The sequence below is a fragment of the Pempheris klunzingeri genome, chromosome 6, assembly GCF_042242105.1.
Source record: "Pempheris klunzingeri isolate RE-2024b chromosome 6, fPemKlu1.hap1, whole genome shotgun sequence".
Taxonomy (NCBI): Eukaryota; Metazoa; Chordata; class Actinopteri; order Acropomatiformes; family Pempheridae; genus Pempheris; species Pempheris klunzingeri.
In genome coordinates this window covers 25,844,109-25,862,251 of record NC_092017.1, presented here as the reverse complement: position 1 = coordinate 25,862,251, position 18,143 = coordinate 25,844,109, and the positions used below count along the sequence as shown (strand labels likewise).

Here is an 18,143-nt window from a genome sequence, read left to right as displayed (position 1 = left end):
CATGATTATTGACAGTTAAGGTTATGACACCAGACTGGCCAATCTGTGCCATAAGAAACCCTTGTCAATGCTGTTTGAACTGAACTAAATCTCCCTTTTTTTTTTTTTTTTTTTTAGATTTGTTGGTTGTTCCAATGTGCTTGAATTAATAAAATTCAGAGAATACGTTTGAATGTGATTCCTGCTGTCCTGATCAATAGTATTTTCAGTTTGGATTAGTGTGGAATAGTTGCTTTTTAGGGAACAATAAGGACTTGTAAAATGCTGAATATCTAGATAACAACATTCTTGTGTTGGTTAAACATTTATGCTTTTGTTTAATATAAAAAAAGCATTAAAGAGTAAATATAATCACACTTTATGATCGCTACATTCAGCTAAATGTATATATTTAGGATACTTAAACAGTGCACACCAACCCCTAAATCCACATCCTCACATCCGTGTATGTCTTCGCTTAGTGTAAGTTAGGTGAATACCAGTGTTTTGTTACAGTGTGTACTAGTGAATAATAACTTGTGGTTACATACAAGTTCATATAAGATCTAGATTTATTGGCTATTTCTAATGTTTTAGTTTATTTGCAATCCTGCCATTTTGTTAATTTAGACTTTAAACTTTGATTTTAGACTTTTATTTTGGTGTTGAGTTGCAAACCATGGAGCACATCATACTTTTAATGATTCTGGCATTGTCTAGTGCTACAAACCTGCAAGTTCAGTCTCCCATGTTGCTGTTTATGACGCTAAAACCAGGTCGGGACCTTTTTAGTGACTCTGCACACAAAAGTAAAATGGTTTTATCACATGGGAAAGACCATTCTCTATTAAAACCACTGCACTGTTCATTTCTTTTTCTGAGATTCCCTCCTACTTGAGTTTCCCATCTTAGCAACTTGCACTTCAGTGGTAACCTAGGAGCTTGACCACTGAGCCAACCAGCCAGCACTGTTCTCAAGGACGGCTCTCACGGGATGCATCGCAACCAAAAGTGGATCTTTGTGAAAACCCAAAGCTACTGTCGGTCTGTGTGAGAGTGAAAGAGTGGAAGAGACAGAGATTTGTGTCATTCATTAAAGGGGGTGCACTATGTTACAGGTTCTTTGATTTAAAATCACCCTATTTGGTCCATAATGAATCTATGATTTAAAACGCCTCTAATTAGAGTTTCCAAATGCTTTTCTCACGGATCCTTTCCCTGCGCTCAGATTGATATTACTATCTTTAGATCTTTTAATGACAAAACACTTAAAAGTCACTGCTTGAATAAGAGGAACGGCCAAAACTGGGTTACGTGTTGTTTCAAAATTACATTTGTGTACATTTGAGGTGAATCTCTTTGATTTAGTTTACAATATGACCACTACTGAAAGTTTGCTTTCTCCTGAAAACAACTTTCATCTGTTTTATATCAAGGCATTGCCGTTTCAACGTGATGTTGACGACATGAGATAGACCAGAAGTTGAGCAAAGCTGAACACAGTTAACTATTAATATAATTCTCAGAAAACAGAATATTGTTCTTAATAGATTAATCTCTTCATGGGTGCAACTGAATTTGTGGCCCAGGGCACCAAGATGGCCAGAAATGAGCCTGCTTCAAATATTATTTATACTTTTGCATCAAGGTGTTCAGAAAAAGGGTCTCAGGTCCCACTGAGAGTGTTTGTGTTGGAAAGGTACAGCTGTACCTGTGATGCCACTTTCAAAAATATAGGCAGAAGAGACTAGTAATCTTCTCCTTCTCACCAAGTGAGACCATCGACAGTGTAAACCTCTTTTTTTGCTGACACTGTTACTGGTTTTTGCCAGAAAGTTGACCTTGGAATATGTCACTGGTGGCATGGCAGTGGGGTCGGGCTTACACAATACTGTAATACTATATCTGTCTAGACGGGTCTGGAAAAACTACAACAACACCTTGATGCACATGTTTAAGTCAGATATTAATTTCAAAGGATAATTTCATGAGCATGCTTTGCTTATCCAAAGGTTGAAAAACTGACTTTGTGTCCTAGATGAAAAGATTTAGTTGTATTTTGTATTGGTTTCTGTTTTAGTGTTGATTTAGACTCTGTGTGATTGTGTGTGTGTGTGTTTGTGTTTGTCTGTGTGTGTGTGTGTGTGTGTGTTTTGGGTGGGGAGGTAGGGCTCTTTCAAAAGGCAGTCTTTCCCTTAAGTTATATAATCAAAGTATAATTTGGAAATAAAATTTTCTCTCCCTTTTTGGATATTGTAAAAAAAAAAAAGAAAGTCTTTGGTTCTCGAGCTGTCTTACACAGTGGTAGTTTATTACAAATATTCAATTAAAAAATTAAGTTATTTTCTATTATTTTCACGTTAACTAACTGCAGTTTGAAACGTCCCCGCCCCCCCCCCCCCACCCCAGCTCCTCAGATTTAGTTGACCAGGAGGTCCTGGTACTGCTCAGACCGCAGGAAACGACCGAAGGAGTCTTTCTCCATCAGGGCGTGGATCCTCTTCTGGGCCAGGTCAAAGGTGGCAGGGGAGAGATCCACCAGGTTCCTCAGGGTCACATCCTTGGTGAAGTGGTCAATGTTCACCTGTGGTGGGAGGAAGACGACAAAAGGAAACAGCTAAAGTGAAGATGTAAGGATATAAAAAAACGCGATGACGAGTCTTCAAGAGAGGATTCAAGGAAACGAAGAAGATGTTGATTCCACTTCAAGCCATAATAGGCAAGATACTGATATAGTATTTATTTATTCACTGCTTATTCTAACAAGCCGGCTGTTATGTTTATTTAAATGTAAACAAACGACATCATGTCCTGTGTGCTAAAAGGTTATTCCACGGAAAATACTTGTGAGACACTGAATGTAAATAGAGGCAGAGCTGCAACAAATACATCCAGTCTGTCATTAGGGCTATTAGGTCACCAATACGATGGTCGTATTATGAGCTTGATTAGATTTTAGATTTGGCCGACACCAAGTTGTCCAATCAGTGTGGTAATGAATATCACATCCTCATACTGAAACAATGGAATAGATTTATTTCCAAGGACAAATATGAGGACAGACGGGGAGCCAGCCCCAGGCAAGCAAATAACCTTTACATTACACATGTGTGACATAAGTGACTTAGACAACATAACTACTTGGTCAGGTTTTGAAAAAAGATCACAATCAAGTTACTTTACGTACGTGATGTAACTTATACTAAAAGTCACGTTACATATGTGGTGTTAGGTCAGTTAAATTAATTCTACATTGACGTTTGGTTTCAAACAGGACTGCGGTCTCTTGGGTGAAAGACTTGTGTTTGACCCATCCAGCCACATTGGCCTCTCCACCATGTCCCCTGATGTCCTATAAAAATGATCACGGCTGCTGATCATGGTATGAAGACGGGCTGCTATAAAAACTGGTCAATAAATAGTTTAAACTTTGCTCTTTGAATGGATTAAGCTAATTAGTCATTGTGTTACTTAATGAGCTTTATTTAATCTTCTCTAGAGCCAGACTACTGTTCATCATTGTTCCCAGTTTCCTGTGCTAAACTAGACAAACATCCAAGTGATATTAGTCTTTTCATCTGATTCTTGACATGAAAGCAAATAATTTCATTTAACTTAGACAGTTAATATAAGTCATTAGTTTAACTTAAGGTGGAATTACCACCAAGTGACCATGCCGCGTATGTCCTTAGACTCATATCAAAGAAACGAGTCTTCTGTATTATCTTTAAGCTGTGAGATCCTTGCCAGCTAATGAGTGTACCAGTTTCCACTTGGGTGTCCAAGTAAAGGCTCATGCTTGAATCACTGGACACCATCATGTAAAGCACACTACATGTGATTAATGTGATGAATTACTCCTATTCCACGTGGAGCTCATAAACGGGGAAGAGACATGAGTGCCTGACCTCTCTGGGTCCCTCAGACTGGATGAAGTCTTCATAGATCTTCTTGGCCTTGGCGGCCATCTTCACTGGGTTCTTGGTCTTCTTGAACTCCTCACAGGCTACCCAGAACTCAATATTCTCATCACTGAACTCAGACTGCAGGAAGCTGCGGAAAGCAGCCACACCATCTGAAGGGGAAGAAAGGCGGGGGGGGGGGTATTAAAAACATGGCTCCATTGAATGTCACATTCATTAAAAGGCCAACACTGGCACAATGTTAATTATGACAAGAAAAGGAATCATTTTTAGGGGCAAAAAGGAAAATGACCCTCAAAACACCATCAAATCAAACCATCTGTCTCACTGCAGTGATTATTTAGCAAAATGCTTTACATAAAACATGTACATGGGACTGCAGAACAGATACTAGAAACCTGTCTTCTATTATGATAAATCATGAAACTGACTTTATTACAGTTACTCATCAGAAGATGTGGCCCTTTAGGGTCATAAATAAAGACTGAATGACATCCATCAGTGATTCAGCCTGATAGAGAACTGAAAACACTCTTCTTCCTTGATAATCTTCCTTTTCCAAATCACACCTGTTTTTCATACCTAATGTTAAACGTCACACGAGCGCTCTGGCTCTTTTCATAAAGGTGCTGTCATGTTTGAATAAAGCTACTGCAAAACATTTTTTCTAGCAGACTCCTCAGCCCAAAGAGCCATCGCTTTGACAGATAGATGGAACCAACAATGCTTGCAGAAGTGCAGTAGTGGAAAATCAATAAGCTTTGTAAAATGGCAGCATATACTCCAGATGTCTGGTGTTTGTACTCAGGAAAGTGTGATGAGATAAGTCTTCCCTGGATGGACCCAAACCTGACATAAAGAAAGTGGATGTTTTATGTAATGCGGTGGGATTGAAAATGTCCAGAAACTCTTTAAAACTTCACTAATTAAACTAAATACACTTATTTTCAGAAGGGTAGTTGTTTGTTTTTGTGAGTTGATGTTCAGTTTAACCATTTTGAGTGTCAAAAGTAAGTAACTTATTTAGACAAAAGTAAAAGCACAATGCTTATCCTGAAATAAGGCTTGATAAAACAGCCAGCCACTTCATTGTAATTTAACATAATGCCTGTGAAAGATCCCATTGTCTGAACTGAAGCATGTGCTGCCGATGATAAGCACTCTGCTATTGCCTCCGGCTTTTATCTGCAATCTAAATGGCTAGTTTGGTTCAAAATAGCACAGAGTCGCCATCAAGCTGGAGCTCTTTCTTTTTTTTTGTGTTGAAAGATCTTCGGTACAGGGACACACAAAGAGAGAAGCACACACACATGCACAGGCGCTGATGACAAGCTGTTTGTGTACGAGAGCTGCAGCAAGCAGCAGGATATGTAGCATGTTAGTGTTTGTTTGTTGTCCATGCATTTATGATTTTATAATCTTGTACCTCCATGTCTCAGCAAAATAGTGCTAGAATTCCTTGTATAATTAACTTTAATTAACTTTAATTAACTTGGCTGCCCCTCATAGGCTGAACTAATCTTTCAGGTAACAAAAGACTGATGAGTTCCTATAATTAAAAACTTCACAGACATCAATTTGAAAATTTGATTTATTTTTTCTACAAGTGCAATTTTGTTTTATCAGACAATAATCATACATTATTGACTGTTGCATAATATACAATGAATTATGCAAATCTTATTGTGAAGGAGGGGGGGGGGGGGCAGTGCTGCATCTGAGAGGTAATGAGTCACTGAGAATCCCACGGGGGAAGAACAAGATAGAAGCCATAAAGAATAATGCTAATGTAAAATCTCAAGTAGATAAATAATCACAGCACAGCAGTTTGCAGCAGTCGTGCAATAAATCAATGCTGGTGGAATCACTTAGATTTGTCCCCTGAGAAGTTACCGCAACACACACAACCTCCGTGGAGCCACACACACACACATATTCGTGCAGGCATGCAAACACAGGAGAAACATACATCTCCCTGGCCTAGACTGTGCTGAAGGAGCCACTTAGAAAGGGCTTTTGCCACCCACTCGGCTCTACGGAGAAAACGCATCAGCTGGTCAGTAACATCTGTGCGTGGATCTGTTTTGATGCACAGGGGCGACTTAAGTGACTTATTAGCAGGAGAGTTTACACGTACTGCTGAATACCCTTAACCATTAAAGTTAATCATTGGTCTCGCTGGCTCTCTGTGCACTTTGTGAAGTAAACAGTGGAGTGAGAAGCTGCTTTCAGGTATGTATGGGGGGGGTGTAAATGTGTTGTTCTCCCCATGTGCAATGCTCACATATGTCTTTCTACAACCCAAACTGTTTTAGTGTAGATTAGGATTACGTAACAGTTTTACATCAGCAAGACATGATTGTTACAAAGGGGATCCTGGATCACGTCATCATGTTTCGAGTTATTTTAATCCAAGTTGAGTGTTGATTTAATTATAGTCGAAATAAACTGTAGTTTAACTCCGGTATGAAACTAAAACCACTCCAGCAGATAGAGTTGTTTGGTTTGAGGGGTTCCTTGTCAACTGTCATGATCTAAAAAGGCTGAGCATAGATATTTGGACATAAAGCGTAATGTTATTTAAATACATTGTTGATAAAGAAGTCCTTCACTGAACACTAATAGAAAGCTTATGTGGTTTCTAAATTACAGTTACATATCTTTTATTTGTAATTTATGGTTGAATAATTGAAGTTGGATTAAATAAATTGTGCTAATCTCAATTACTGATTTGTATCTTTTGAAAATGATTGTGCTTTTTCACAGTCATGTGAGCCAGCGCAGGATGGACATACAGTATACAGTATTTATATGTATGAGTCAATACTCTTCACCATTCGATTAAACAAATGATCAGATGGATGTTTAACAAGCTGTATTGTTGTAATGGAAACCAGACCCTCCGCGGTTTAACTGTACCTGTAAACAGTCTGCTAGACAGACACCAGACCAGAGGGAAGGCAAGTTTTCTCCTTGTGGAATGATTAAAATTAAAGCCAAGTGCCAGATGTTACACGATGAAAACCACAGCTTTAGACAGTGTAAAATAATCATACGCTCAACAGAGAGCAGCAGAGATACGTCACAGTTTTGTTTTCTAACACGCAGGTTTTTATTGTTGCTGGGAAATGACAGAGAGCATCCTTCAGCTATGTCTAAAAAAAAGATGCTATTTCCTAACTAACTAGTAGGTTTGATTGGTTATATGAGATGTGCGATAATGTGACGGTGTTTGCTAAAGAATATATGATTTAAAAAGTTGTAATGAGTTAGATTAAGTGGTTTTTGTCCATCGTGTGATGAAAACATCTCCACAGTTCATTAACTGTGTGAGACAATGAGATACCAAACTCTTAACCAGGGTTAAGAGTTTTAGTGGTTAAGGGCATCAAGGCAAACCATCATTTAAGTATGACTCCAGAGAATGAATGTACTTTAATACAGTGCCATCAACAGTAAGTGTCACAAAAGTGTGTGTGTGTGTGTGTGTGTGTGTGTGTGAGACAGTAAAGTAAAAAAGGGGGCAGACATACAGTTGTTGTTCAGGACTCGGTCCAGACTCTCACGCCACTGAGCAGCCTCATCAGGAGTAGGCCTGCACACAAAACACCTCAGGTCAGTCACAGAGGTTCAGAGCATCCCAACAGTTAATAAATACAAGCTAACATACAGGATTTTACTCCAAGAGTGCCTAACCGTCATGCTAGTTTTGCATTTGGGAAAGCCGGTTCAATCTGTGGTTAGCTCTGGATGTGATGTGAAGCTTGCAGTTTGGACAGCAGAAAGCTTGCAGTGATTTAAGTAAGATACAGTACTGTTTACAGCACAGTGTGACAACTGGAACACTGGAACACTGGAAGTGACGAAGATTTAGAGATTTATGGGGAAAGATTTCACAACAAGAAGCTTCTGAAAAAACCCATCTCATTTTCTCCCGACATATGCGTCATTGTTGCAGAAGAGCTTCAAGCGATGAGCCACAAATATTCGACCGCACATTTGACGGATGTTTCTGGTCTCACAAACCCAGAGTCCATCCTTTGATCTCAATTTCCGCTGTCAGATTCAAGTCTGGACAACATCCACTTAAGAATAGATTGCATCTGGTGTGTGTGTGTCAGACCAATCATGGGGAGCATTTAGACACCAAACTAAAAACTCTGAATAATTTAAAAGTGTTATGATTGTAAAAACTGCCTGACCTTTCTCTCAGCTTTAGGAGAAAGTTTCCAAAGCTGCTGTGATGTCTTTCAAGCTTGATAATTAGCTGAAAGGACCAGTGACAGATGCAAAACATGGAGGATAGCACATGCTTTTAAAAGCTCATCTGATAAAGGACTAATGCCAATTATAAATATGGACTGTAGTGGTAGGAGAGTCATAATCAAACTGACTTCTTTTAACAGCACTGAGAAATATTTCAGCTTTTATCAAAACAAGTGTGTGTTTAACGACAAACAAAAGTAGTCGCTTTCATTTAACATCTCATACATAATTCATGTCTAACCCAGTATTTTCAGGGTAATGCCTGGTAAGATGTAAGTATCTAAAGCTCGGTATCATCTTCCACTGACATCTGAGCCCAGTCGGTGTCTGGAGAGGTGTAATGTCCTTTGATCTCCACATCTTGCGCCTGCCCCGGGCTCTGCTCTGCCACTTTACCATCATTTATCTGGTTAATACTCTGGCAAACATCCCCGGCTCTCCCAGACATTATTCTAAAGACGAGACAGAGACTCACTTCTGTAGCTTCTCGGGCTTCTTCTCAGCCTTCTCGGGGTAGGGGATGATCAGGTCGATGGCATTTTCTGGCTTCTGCAGTAAAACTCCCAATTTCGACTTGATCTCCTTGGCTCTGGGAGACAGAAAGCAGAGGAGGAAGGCGGATTGTGTGACAAAGGCTTTGTTTTATCTTCTCAGACACCAAAGTAATAATAATCTAGACATGATGTTTATCTAAGCTTTCACGATATACGTCATCATCTCTCCAACGTGACTTTTATATTGTCTTTACACAAGATGCTGACGAAAACCTATGAGCATGTTAGTGGGCTGATTAATTAAATGTCAAACCTAATTAGCTACAAAACCTACAAAAACCTTCTGAGCAAAGAGCAAATGTAAAACTTTATCTCACTTTTTTAAACTATGAACAGCGGTAAACATGTTTTACTTAGTGTAGTTATGTTCTGACCAGTGTAAACTTTGTTTCTTCAATTCTGCAGGTTTAGAAACCTATCCGACCTCAGGTTTGAGTGTGTGAACACATTTATCTGACTCTGTTGTCAGCTGTTGTAAAAAATAAAGGTGAAAAAACACTCAAGCTGGCATTAAAAAGTGGTATAACACAGATGACACCCTTCCTCGGGTCAAAAAAAGAGTTCCAGGTAATAGAAATGTTTTTCAGAAAGTAAAACCTTCAGATGGAAACTCTACCTGAGAGTGATGGCAACATGGATTCACGATCCATGTATTTCAATACATGTTTATTTTGACAGACTATAATCGTAGGCACTCTTAATATATTCAACCACATCAGAGGAACACACTGCTGAAACATGTCAGGAATACTAATGTGATAATGCAGGGCTCACCTTTCCAGGCAGGTTTGGGGTAAGGCAGCTAATCCTTTACACATTTTCCAGCGCTTTCAGTTGCAGTAGTAGAGTGAATTCAGTCTTCCTGTTAGCCCACTGTGAGTCTCAGGGTCCCTGTTGCTCTCTGAGTCTGGCTTTCAGCTCATGGGGAGTTTTATACAGACATCCTTTTGGGCTTTTGGCCAACAGCTAAGCCAATCAGACTGGAATGTGAACAGCGCGGCTGAGGAAGGGCGGGTTTCCAGTTTGCTTTGAGGTTTCAATTAACCAACAGATCCAGGACCTGCGTGCAGAATACGAACTGGAGAGTGAATTTTCATTGATATCAGATCAAAAGTGCTATATAATAAATGGTTGATATCAGATACTCTTTATCACAATGTTTATCACATCTTGTCAGTGTGTTTGTTATATTGTCATTAATACATTTGTATGGGGCCGTGCACACATCCAGACATTCAACACTGAAGTAACAACAGGTCATTTTGCCTATATGGCTGCTCTGAAATTTGTATTTTGTGATTTCCCAGGACTGTATGAGTTGAGAGAACAGGACAGCTTGGTTAAAGTTCTGTTTGTTGGAAAGTTTCTGTTTCAAAAAATCAAAATGACTTTTTCTCATATATGGATAAATCAATTAATTTAAATAACCTTAAACTGGCAAAACTCTTACGTAAAAGATTACGTTTTGGTCCCTGTGTTTGGTAACCGACAGCTTTTGAGTTTCACTGGAAGGTTTTGTCTGGTACCAAAAAAGCATTGAGGTTCATTGGACACTTTAAGTACTTTTATTGTGAAACAAAACCAACAGTGACTGATTGCTGGTCGGACATGTGACACAAATAGTTTCTGGTTAAGTTGTGGAGTTTTACTAATCTTGTATGTTTCACCAACTCACATTACAGAAACATGATCTGGTCGTACTTTTTCAGTGGTCAACAACGTTACACTACATCCACCTTCGACAGAGAGGACAAGCGATTAAACAAATTACAAGGCTACTTGAGGAGAATGTCGTGAGCACTGGGACACACGACCAGTGCTTCATGGGAAAACATTAATTTTAGTTTGGACCGGCATCTTGTTTTTTTCAGTCAGCTGCAGACTGCACTGTTTATATCCTTGACATTTTTACTGTGTTACTGGAAGAACCTTGTCCTCTTTGGTGCTATCAAATATCAGTGTAGAAGGTGGGTTTTAATGGGGGAGAGATGTTATCACTGAGACTTATATTAGCCTAAGTGAACTGCAGTCCAAAGAATTTGACTCCACTTATTCTTTTGGATCATGTATCACGTCAAGGCCTCAACAGTAATGAAACTCTTCCAACACACCAGTGTATTTAATTCTGTAAGAAATTCAGTGAATCACATTGTTTTCATTCGTTCACCCCAGAAAGGAGGACGTGTGATGTAATAGATTTACTGTAAATGATGTTGTTGAAATCCCCGAAGTGTTAGAAAGACACAAAGACTGATGCTTTGTTGTGCAGAGCTGGATGCTCTCTAATTGTTTTTGACATGCTACACTAACATGAGGCAGAGAGCTCACAGCTAAGTTTGCCAACTCTTGTTGAACTGTTCCCTGACATATTTGTGATTTATATTACAATGGTTTTTATTACAGGTTTAGTTTTATGTCAAAGCTCACAGGCTTAATGTTGAATAGAGTGATCTTACGTGAGTGTTAATCAAACCAGGGTGCGTCTATTACTTTTTATTAAGACTGCTCAGTTGTACGTTCAGCCCATTGTTTGGCAGCGTGATACTGGTTAGCCGTCATTATTCACCCAAGCAATAACAAAGATGAAAGTGGGAAATAGCAATAGTAAGAAAGCTCTTACATTAGCTTACTAAAGGTCCAGTTTAAAATCTAGAGGGGGTGTATTAGCTTCAGTAGTGTGACTACAAACTAAGAATCATGTTTTCATCAGCACAGAATGAACTTTACATTCATCACGCTGCTTCTGACCTCTTGATGTTGAATTCCATTGTTTGTTAGTTTAAAGGCCAAAAACCCTAAAGAGAGCGAGAGTAAGTCTAATAATTCTCATGTGTCAGCTCTTCTTTCCTTTAAAGTACATGTATTAGCTACAGAAACGTGTTTTGAATGAACCATAATGCTGCACAGAGGACTTTTGTTCTCAACATAAAGAAGAAAGACTTTCCACAGGTTTTTCAACATATTGGCCATTGGACACATCTTTAACACATCTTATTGTTTTTCATTCTATATCTGCCACCAGTAGCAGTTAAAGCTTAGTTATGGTTCTGTTTAGGCACTCACAGCACTTTGTGTTTTCAAGATAAAAGGTCCAACTGATGTAATGCCTAATAATACATGAATATACATGTATTACTTTATAATACACAACTTACTGACTAACTTGAGTGTACTTTTTCACTTGTGATTCATGCAAAGTGTGCAAATTGAGTACAGAACATTGAAAGTAAACAATCATCAAAATCTTCCTGTGACATGAACATCCAAATATGAGCCAGAACAGCCTTGGAAACAGCCCTGGAAAATTCTAATTTCACACACTTTAACACTATAAACAAATAAATAAACGGTCCTTGTTCCAGCAAACATTTAGACTACTGAAAAGAGAGACATGAGCTTCTCAAATGAGCCTGAGGCTTTACTAAAAGAGATCAGTTTGTTGGCATGGCAATGTATTCAGAAAACACGGGCTTCGGTACCGTGTTATTAACGCCCTTGTTGCATCCAGACAAAAGAGGGCTGCCAGTTAAACATGTGCAGCACTTATTGCAATTGACTGAAACATCAGGCTTTCTTGGTATCAGTGTTTTTATTCCAGGACAAATAACAAAGCCTGGTACAGAGCTGTTTGCTTTGTTTCTTCCTAAAATCTTAGAAATGCCTCCTGGAGCTGTACCATCCATCATCTTTGGATGAGGCCATCAATAAGTCATTGACTTCCAGCTACAGGAATGAAATAAGTCAATCCTGAGATCATAAGTCTTAGTCTTAAAGTATGAAAACAAAACATGTTACCAATATTTCTTAAGATGTTTCATTAGACTTTAGACTCTATACTCTATGTGCTCACCTGGAGGCTTTAAACAACTCTATATTTTTGTTTATTCTCGACTGCACAGCTCCAATATCACCTGCGTCGACAAGGCAAACACACAAAGATCTTTGCCTTCATTACAGAATTTCCTGGAAGCCAAAGTTCAGGCAGGGACGGTCCTTTGAGCGGATGTGTACATAGGCCAACGGCAATCGCTGCACCGCTGTCCAAATAAACTGGCACCAGTTGGCATCCAGGCGCTTTGTTTACCACGCTGACAGAAGCTCTACGCTCAGTTTATAGATGTAATGGCTGTCTGAAAGCTCAAGCAGCACCGTGAAACACTGTTTTTCAAAGATAATGGACACCATATGGCACAGTGAAGACGTATATTGTATGAAAAGGCAGTTGATTGCAATTAACAACCTGACAAATTTGTGATTTATGGTAAGTGTCAATTATGCATTACTTTTGTTTTCTGTGGTGAGTTTTTGAGCCTTTGTTTTCCTACTGAATTCTGTCCCACAGCCACTGAACCTTAACATTGTCATTTTGGGACTTGATAAAGCACGTAAATACAAATGCTCACAAAAACTGCTTTACTATTCAAAGCCGTAACAGATGTTATACTGCCTGAATCGACTGAATACACACACTTGGGACTCTGGCTGTTGGCTCTCATCATGTCTGCTGGACTTGCACAAAGCAGCATCTGGTTTTAGTTCACTGACGTTACCTATTAACAACAATTAGCCCTTTGAACTCAGATGAGCAGGCACTTATCACCCCGTTTTCATCATGAGAGCACATTATTTGCATCACAACCATCATGTTTCTATTATGCCATCATCATCTTTTCATCTAGGTGTGGTATTTGCGACAATTGCTTTGTTCTAGGAAAGAAAAAAAAAAAAGCAAAGTGCATCGTGGTTGCCAGATGCTTTTTTTTGGCCAACAGGAAGACGAATGTAATCTTGGCCTGACATTATTCCAGAAATACCAGCGAGTACCGCTGACTCCATGGCTCAGATTATAGAGATTGCAGACAGTTCTCCTGACGTTTCACTCACCTCCCACTGGTTAAAAGTCAACAATGGGAGCTCTAAGGTCAGCAATGCAGAGCATGGGTGCTCTGGAGGAGAATGTGCATATGTGTTTGTGTATGAATTGGAGGAGAAGAGGAAGTGATGACTCACAGTGATGTCAGCCATGTGGATGGTTGAATATATATGATACCATCTTGTGGAGTGGCACCGATAAGATCTACAGTCATATTATATTGTGTCAGGTAGTTTTGCTTCATACACATATAGGGTGAGCAGAATAACATAAAAACATTGGAAAATAATGCATTTAAATACAACAACAAAGCAAACATTGGCCTAAAAATGTATTTGATTTGATGTATTTGCTGTTATTGTGTCCATCTAGGGAATAAAGAGTGAAATGCAGACAAAGAAAATGCACCTCCTGTATGGTCATTCTTTGTCATGTAGTCAAAGAGAAAACAGATGTTAGGAGCTGATGAACAAAAGACCATTGGAGTGTTTCAGTTCATTTCCTAAAGCACAGGATATGACATAACTATCCCATGCCCTAGGACAGCCGTGGCACTTGTCCATGCTAAGTGCTTTTATAGCAAACATGCCTGTATGATGACAGAGAGGGAGGGATGGAGGTCACGCAGGTCATCGCTGACAAATTGAATTAGGCCAAAACACATTCGGGAGATTTCAAATGATTTTTTACCATTGTCAGCCTTAGTGGTGCCAGATTGAATCCAAATTTGGAGAAATATTTCTGATCCGCTAGAAACCCACGTTCTCGCTTTCTTGCTAAGGCGGCCGTGCTGAACCTCAGGCATGAGGCAGGGTGACTGAGGAGGTGTCCAGTTTCTCAGTGCTCTGTCCACGGGCCCGCGAGAGGAAATTAAATTGCTTTTCCCACAGCACCATTAATTGTTTTCGTTAAGTTGTTTATTTGCTGAGGCTTTTCCGGTGAACCTGGGGCTTACGGGAGGGCAGAGAGGAGCTTCAAAGACTGTTTTCTCTTGAATTACCATGGATTTGTCCGTTACAGAATCGTGGCATGAACACTGAGAGAGTAAGAAAGTCAGAGGATAAATAATGATGTATTCGTTATCATTCCTGCCTTAGAGAAATAAATTGCATTCTTCGTTCCTTCATTTAGAGAGAAAATGGATTTTCCATTGGAGAGGTCAGAGCTAAATGCTAACAATGGAACTATAGCTGGGCTGCTTTTTACGTAACGCAGAATACACCAGCCAAACGAATACAAAACATGATTTACAGTAAAGTAAACCCAATACTCCCTTTGCAATACTAAGTGTGCTTTCAGAAATGTACTGTTTGGATTTAATTCCAGCTCTTTCAGTGGCAGCTAAAGTTTCATTTAAGAATTACAGCTACATAAAACAAGTGAAAATACGTGAACCGCACAAAAATGCATGAGAAACACCGTGTCGTGTCCAGCTGCATGAGTTATTCTTGTGTATTTTGCCAGCTAAACTTCCACATCTTAATACTCCAAGATCAGATAAACCTCAACCTTAGAACAACAGTGATTATCACAGGCCATTTCATTGAGGCCTGTAGTCTAAGTGTGTTTGGTTTTCAGAAATCTGGACACAATTCAGACCAAATAGCCTCAAAATTAGCGATATAACAAAAGGCCAATCCAAACATGACAGCCAGGATAAGGAAAATAGCAACAGTTTGAGGTGATTGTCTGGCTGGTGTTGCTCTGTGTGCAGCCAGTAAACAGAAGAGAGACGTGGTGGGAAGCCTTAACAGCCTGTTGCCTATTGAGCTCACATACATTGTGTTTGTCATGTTCACTTTGAGGAAGGGTTAACGCACTGAGGAGCATTTCAAGACGAGGTTTGATCTGGTGTCTGTCTCAGCTCTCTGAGTTACATAAGTGCAGTAGGCCAGTGCTGTGTATGTTACTGTATATGCTGCTCTCTCCCCCTCTGCATACTTTTACCATCCACAGGCCTCTTTCCTCCAAGTTACGACACAAAAGCTGCTGCAACACGCAGTGTGTCATCATAATAGATATCCTGAACTACGTGGACACCCGAACGTTACATCCTAATATGATCATTGCAAAACACCAAGCGTTCCTTAAGAGCATTAGTGAGTTTGGCCACCGATAAGGACGGACCATCGGCTGGTGTTCAAGTTTAATCGCGAAGGTGTTTGATGTGGCTGAGGTCAAGTCTTTCCACACCAAACTGGGAAAAGCATCTCTTCTCCTGTTTTTGTGCGAGGAGGCCAAACACAAACTGTTGCTGCAAAGATGGATGCACATGCCACCAAAGCTGCCTCTGTATTTCCTTTTTGCCTCATTACATCAACGGCACTTGTACATTTGATGAAAATGATGTGGAGTGTGGAGCTGTAACTGCTAGTGATACTGGGCTGAGTTGGGGGCACACTTTTCTCTGACGGTATGCTGTAGCAATAAGATTTTGCCTTAATTGGAACTAAAGCAAACCTTGACAAACAGTCTTAGACCAAAAGTACCAAAAAAAGGAATGGGAAAAGATGTCATATAATACCCGAATTAAAGCAACAGCCTGTGACTTCTCTGTCAGCTTGTTTAACTCTGTTGCTTTTACATGAGGCTAAAAAGTGAAGGACAGACCAGAACAAGACAAAACAAGCTTTTGGTTTCTTTGAAGTTCAGTTGCTTAGCAGCTACTCTGCTGCTCTCTCCTCGTCAGGGAGCTTTAATAACCGTTCCTCTTTGCTGATGCAGATTATGTGTTTGATGCCGTCATAATTTTCCAGTCTGTTGACCTTTGCTACATTACATAACTTTGTATTTTCCACGACTAACAAAAGATAAACTCATTGCAATCAACATTTTAGCCGGACTTAAACTCTGTGAAGATAAATGCCGTCCGATCCTGCTGTGAAAATTCATATTTAAAAGCCAAACCTGTTTCAAATTTATTGACGATGGTTGGCTCGTGATCCAGAGAGAATAAAGGAATGAGGCTCAGACCACTAATTTCTGAAAATATAAACAAACCCTTCACAGCTCAGTGTGTTAGGGAATGAATGAGCTTTTTTTTGTCCTGTTTAAAACATCTCAGAATCAAGAGATGTGTTGCAAGGCCTGCTTTGTTATCGTGGAAACATCTGGTCTTAATTGTTGAAGCGTCTACAACAAAAATATATCAGTGTTGGCATTCTGGTAAAACACGTGCGATTAGATCTGGCAGATGTGCGTTCAAGATGGAAGAGTTCAAAGTGATGATCATAAAACACACAAAAGAGAAATTCATTCCCTTTAAAATATTTGAGGAGCCTTCACAGAACACAGTGCATGCTGGGAAAGCTTTAGAGAGAAAGTGTGATGGTCGTGTTAAGTCATCTGAACCTGTATGTGCTTTGAGTGGATTTATATGAAACAACACTCTCCAAAGTAAACTCATGTTGTTACCTCATGTTGATGCTACAAGACATTTTTAAGCCTTTAAGTCTTTAACTGAGATTCTTAGTAGAGCTATAGCATAGCTGTATTCTTCTCTTCCCCTCTTCTAGTACTGTTATTACCTGAACATTTTCCTTATTACTTACTAGTTTTAAAGTAACAATACTTATACTCTGTGGCAAAGTATATATTCAGGTCCAACGATGCAAAGTAGTCCATCACAAGTAAAAGCGCAGACTTTAGATATTACAAGTTTAAGTACAAGTTTAGCCTGATATATTAACCATATGCATCGATGCCTAATCTGCATTGTTTTAGTCATAGCTGGTGGAGGAGGACCTAGTTTGACGAGCTTTAAAAACATGTAGGTGTGACGAGACCCTCCTACGAGTTGTGTTCCAGCCAAAGGGGCCACAAGATAAACCTGAGCAGTCACGAGAGGATTAATGTGGTAGAAATGTTGTGAATCCTGTGAAATGTCGGATGATTTCACCTTGTTGGAGCTCGAGTTGTTTAAATGAAACTGCCTGATGAGTAAATCACTGCCACAAATCATATATGTCTCAAATGCGATTGGTTTAATCCTTAACAATTAATTTTAGTGAATCACTTCTTTTTGTTTTATGTAAAACCTGAATATGAAGAATGAACACAGCTGTCAAATACAAGTAGTGAAATAAAAAGTTCAATATTTATGTAGTGGATTGGAAATAATGAAGCTGCAGAGAACTGCATTTAAATGCGAGCACAGATAGAGAAGAAGTACAATCCACCACTGCTTATTCTTTTGGCTCTTCATCATGGTTTGGGCTTCAGTCCAAGGGAGCTGGACAAATCAGAAAGAAAACATACATAAAAAAGGGAATCCTGATCCATCTCACAGCCTCTTTCCAAGACATTCTGTGCTGCAAGAACATGTGAATCACACAGCAACGTTGAATCACACATCGATATGGAAAATGAAAGATTCAGCCGATACCCAGTATGTGAAGTTTCTTTTTTTTTTTCCAGGCCTGAGTGTGATCCTGAGAGGACAGAGGACGTGAACCGAGACGAACTGAGAGTCACTAGATAGCAGAGTCTTCCCTTTTCACAAGGGACCCACACTAGGAGATTTCCCACGCTTGGAGTGTAATGTGCATC

General features: G+C 39.5%; 1 protein-coding gene across 1 annotated transcript; it reads right to left on the bottom strand.

The window, feature by feature from the left end:
* Positions 1 to 585: 585 nt before the first annotated feature.
* On the bottom strand, positions 586 to 9,644 carry LOC139202393 (regulator of G-protein signaling 5-like). Its single transcript, XM_070831858.1, has 7 exons — positions 9,497 to 9,644; positions 8,644 to 8,757; positions 7,436 to 7,497; positions 3,888 to 4,054; positions 1,836 to 2,563; positions 1,683 to 1,785; positions 586 to 1,644 (listed from the first exon to the last, which is right to left on the bottom strand). Exons 1-5 carry the CDS (start codon positions 9,538 to 9,540, stop codon positions 2,399 to 2,401), a joined length of 552 nt encoding a protein of 183 aa, XP_070687959.1. The 5' UTR covers positions 9,541 to 9,644; the 3' UTR covers positions 586 to 1,644; positions 1,683 to 1,785; positions 1,836 to 2,398.
* Positions 9,645 to 18,143: the final 8,499 nt, after the last annotated feature.